This window comes from Euprymna scolopes, chromosome 41 (genome assembly GCF_053919585.1).
Source record: "Euprymna scolopes isolate OS-2025 chromosome 41, ASM5391958v1, whole genome shotgun sequence".
In the NCBI taxonomy this organism is placed as follows: Eukaryota; Metazoa; Mollusca; class Cephalopoda; order Sepiida; family Sepiolidae; genus Euprymna; species Euprymna scolopes.
Genome location: NC_136522.1, coordinates 24,847,488 through 24,852,487, shown reverse-complemented (window position 1 = coordinate 24,852,487; position 5,000 = coordinate 24,847,488). Strand labels below are relative to the sequence as shown.

At 35.2% G+C, this 5,000-nt stretch overlaps 1 protein-coding gene across 1 annotated transcript in view; it reads right to left on the bottom strand.

The window, feature by feature from the left end:
• LOC145266427 (uncharacterized) overlaps nucleotides 1-5,000 on the bottom strand; it is a 75,387-nt gene that overhangs the window by 53,896 nt on the left and 16,491 nt on the right. Inside the window, exon 3 of the mRNA XM_080122096.1 lies at nucleotides 3,420-3,549. Coding sequence (XP_079978222.1) covers nucleotides 3,420-3,549 — 130 coding nt within the window. The remainder of the gene's footprint in view (nucleotides 1-3,419; nucleotides 3,550-5,000) is intronic.

Below are 5,000 nucleotides of genomic sequence, written 5' to 3'. Positions count from 1 at the left end.
CTAGTGTCTGTAGGTATTTAATTATTATAGTAAAAAATAATATATATATATATATATATATATATATTAGAGATCCTTAAACAATTCCAACTTATGTGAGAGCTCTTTCTGCCTACAGAGCGAAGGCTTACGTATCGTCACGCACACACACACACACACACACACACACATATATATATATATATATATATATATATATATATATATATATATATATATATATATATACAATGTCTGCAAAGGGTCATCTATTTAAAACATATTGGGCGTGGGGTTCTATGAATATTACCTTAAACGTTTTAAATTTAGATTTTTACAAATTTTACATATTTCATTTATTCCAAATTCTTTTTCTTTTTTCTTTTTCATTACATATTTTGAACTTTTTAGCAGTTTTGGGAGAAATACTTATTTGTATTCGGTGAGTTGTTTAGTGATATGACCAAACCAGCTTCCCTTATCCAACAAAACACGTGTAGGACGCAACTATATATCATAAATATATATATAAAAAAAATTAAAACAAAATAAGAAAATAACAAACAAAATTTATGAGTTGGAATTGATTCCATCTTTTGGCGTTTGAATCGAAAACTACTGGTATACATACATACATACATACGTACATACATATATGCATATATACATGATGATGATTGCAAACGTCTTGTCAGACGAGTGCCACTCCCTCAGACACTTAATGTCCATGAGCCCAGAAATGACTTTTTTTTTTCTTAGTTCTACTGGTAAATTCACACGCTCACGCAGGCATGATACTGAAGACAGTCATTGAGATCAATTATTACATGTTTCCAGCATTTCAAGCCTCCATGCGTCATAACTTTTCCATCGCCACAAGACCATTTTTATAGACAAATGCCTGAGGGAGTATCTATACACAGGTGATGTTACAGAGTCTTAGCTAAGTCTCTCTCTCGGTTCAAAATGTTGAGATCCAGCAACAAGCAAGAGCAAGATAGCCAGCAACAAGTTAAACTGCAGACCAGCTTAATGCAGGTACTGGTCTCCCGCTTTATGGTTTTTTAAATCAGAGATTTGCTTCTCCTAGAAAGGTTGCCTTCACCACGGCTTATGGGAGCCCTCTCCACCCCAACACACAAACACACATGGTGCTAGTTGGCCGTTGACCCCTACATACATATATACATACATACATACAAATACCCGTTCACATACACTTTTTCATGATAAAGCTAGAACCCAGAATTAGATGGAATCGAGCAATTGCATTGACTACAGACAACGCCAGACCCAAAGTAGGTTTCGATGTACTGCACATACATATATATATATATATTTTGTTATTGTTGTTATTTTTCAAACGATAACTACGGTTAATATTCGCGCCGCCTCGGAGCTCATTTTTTTTATTTACTTAGAAAGTCGCCCTTTTTAATTTGGACGTATTTAACATTTTTTATTTATTTTATTATTTTTAAAAACAGTAATCTACGTACACGCGTGTTTCGAGGTTTTTTACCTCTCATCAGCGTAGCTTAACTGCCTCCACGGATCGAACCTCAGACCATGTTTACCACAGTCTGGTGCCTTAACCATTAGGCTATAATCCCTAGATTGATTATACTGTTTATTTTCTATCGCTTATAAATTTAGATTTTTTGTTATTGTTGTTATTTTTCAAGCGATAACTACTATATATATATAAAGGCTATATGTCTGTCTGTCTGTCTGTTTCCATATTTTAAAAGTCTATTTCCTCCGAAACTAAGAGTCGCAGAGAGGCGTTATGGACCTACAATGATTTGTTTTTTTACAGACTGTTGTTTTATGAGTCTTTAGTCAAAATTGTAAAACGTAATACATTTTGTACATTCATCATAATTTATTTTTACTTTTTTGTCTCTTCCTATGTTTGTCACCTTGGTACGGTGGTGATGTCACTAGTTTTGAATGCTGTAGTTTCGGTTTCGATTCTAGCTGATGCCACCCAAATACTTTTTTTTTACTTTTGAAATCACGACTCGATAATAATATGTACGGAGTCTGGACAAATTAAAATATCATATTTAAGCGTATTTTACAGCCGGGCAAAGCCCCTCCCTCTCGCTAGTATATTATATAGGCATGTATATTAGTGATGGGACGATTCCAATATTTTTCCTGATTCTGATACAATTACCGATTCTGTGCTTAATTCCCGATTCCGATACAATTACCGATTCCGATTATTTATAAATTTAACTATAAGATTGTTATTTTCCTCGATTTTCATAAAAACACATGTTAAATATGCAAATATTTTCCTAAACGTAAAAATACACTTATGGAAGATGATCTACTTGTATTTTAAAATCAATGAATATTTACTAATTTATCAATATTACCATCAATGGAAGATTTTACTGTAAACAAAATAAAATATAAAAAGACAATTTAAAGAATCGATTTGGCATTGAGAAATACGCACCAATATTTCCGATAACGCCAAATGTTCCGATTTTTACGATTCCTGATTCCGATTAATCGTCCCAACACTAATATATATATATATATATATATATATATATATATATATATATATATATATATATATATTTAAGGAGTCTACGTGGATCGATCAACATTTCAACAAATTTTATGTCTTCTCAGGACTTTGATCGATCCGCAAAGACTTATTTCTATGTTTATTTAATTTTTTTTTATATAAAACCTTTACATCCATATTGAGCACTTTTAAGAAATATTGGTTTTTAGTTCAGGTTAACTATATATTTGAACTTAATAAATTACTATACGCATGTTTGTGTGTGTGTGCATGTGTGTGTGCGCGCGTGTGTTGTATTTATTTGCTTCCCCACTGAGCAAATTAGGCACAAGGCCGTTTTTTAATGTGGAGAGAGAGAGGGGGAGGGGGAAGGGAAAAGGGGACCAGCTCCCGAGAGGTGGGAAATGGGAGCTGGATAGTGATTTGCACACTGGTATGCCTACATGGACCAGAAGATTGGCGCAAGGGCAATGGTTTTTGATTGCAGCATCTGCCGGAACAGGGTATTTATTTGCTCCCCCACCGAGCAAATTAGGTATAAGGCCGATTTTTAATGTGAGGAGTGAAGGGGAAATGGGGACCAACTCCCCAGGGAGTAGGGGAGCTGGATAGTTACAATTGGTATGAAGGGTTGCCCCTACACTGGCCAAGGTCTTATATGTGGCGTTGCCCCCACATATGGTCTTTGTTTGCAGTATCTGCCATCTTGGCCAAAAGGCCACAAAGGTCCCCCTCGCTGGGAGGGTTAGGGTTAGGGTTAGCATTAAGGGCGCGTGTGTGTGCTAACAGATCATAGTAGATAATAAAACAGTGTTTTCACTCTTTCGCTCGTAGGCCACACATGTCACAGTATACATGGAGGAGAAATAAAAGGTAGAGAATATAGTCTTACGCGTTTTGAGAGCTTCGTCTACTTGTTTCAAGATCTCTTCTTTATTTTGGATGAGTTGAGCGTTGGTGAGAGCAACGATTTTAACGGAAGGACTTCGAATTCGGACACAGACGGTGAAACGATTGCAGACCTGAAAGGAAACAGTCATTTTTTTTTCCTTAGCAGAGTGAAAGAAAACAAACAAACAAAAAAACGTTTGAAAAAAGAAAAAATATGAACACTGGAGAGACAACGCAAAATTTTCAGAGACCATAAGGCCAAATGTAAAAAAAACAAGTGAAGTATGCATGGTCTCCCGTGAGTGCACAGTGAATGAGGCATAAAAAAAAACGACTAAGTTCAGCATTTGCCTCCTCCAATTTAGCCCCCAAACTCCCCAGGGGACGTCAATTCCTGGTGAAAATGAACAAACGCTGCAGTTTTAGGCTTTAACATATGTAAATTTGAGTTCTGTACCATGCAAAAAAAAAAAGAAATGACTAAGTCCATCATTTGCCCCCACCCCCAATTTAGCCCAAAAAGGCCCCATAGCCTTAACATAGTTAAATTTGAGTTAAGCACCATGCAAAACTGCTAAATAGACATCCACAGACAATTTTGGACAAATATGATAAAATAGTCCCAAAAATGGAGTGTTTTTATTAGACATAAAAGAGCCCCTGGGGCACATCCAAGAGTTATCGCAAAGTATAGACAAACAAAACTAGATAGAAATCAGTTAGTTACAACTTTTCAGAAAATTTTATAAAAATCCAAGGCATCAGTTTTTTTTTTTAATAAGCACAAAAGTGTCAATTTTAGCCATTTTTAAGTCGAAAGTTTTCCGGAAAATCCGTTCTGTTACTTTTTTTACTTATATCATGTTTAATGTTTGTGCACAAGACAAAAAATTCCAAAGCGTAGTTATTGAGAAAAATGCAGACAGACTCACGGACAAGGGTGAATTTACAGGTTCACCCTCCTTTTGTCGGGGGGATCAATAATCGATGATAAAGGTTAACGAGATGACAGTAGAATTATGATGAATATTCTGAGAGGATTTAAAGTAATGATTAAACTTGATAACTTGTATAGGACAGTTTATGAGACGTGTTTGTTGACATTAGTGTTGTAGTTCATAGGGAACTAATCTAATGGCAACATGTTTCACAGATGGGAAGTTCTGGCAAATGAAATATTTTCAGGAGTCACAAGGCTAAATTCATCAAATCAATCACCATTTATCAAGAACAAAAATTAATCGAGGATAAAGGTTTGTGATATAGATTGCCAGTTGAATTATAATGAATATTATGAGAGTATTGAAAGTAATGAATGGAATGATGTTTGTTAACATTGGATTTGAACATAACTATGTGGTATCGCACAGGGAAGTTCTATTCGAGGTAATTCTGTCTGGTTGACAAGAAAGTTCTTGCGGTTTTTAACTTTTAAATTCAGATGAACATATCTCGGCTCAAACAAAAATTTATTGATCGAAATAATCACCATCGGAATCAACACACTTTTGCCAATGCAAAACAATTGTGTTGATGCCAGTAACAGTCTTGCATTCTGGTAACGAGGAAATTGCAGAAGGCG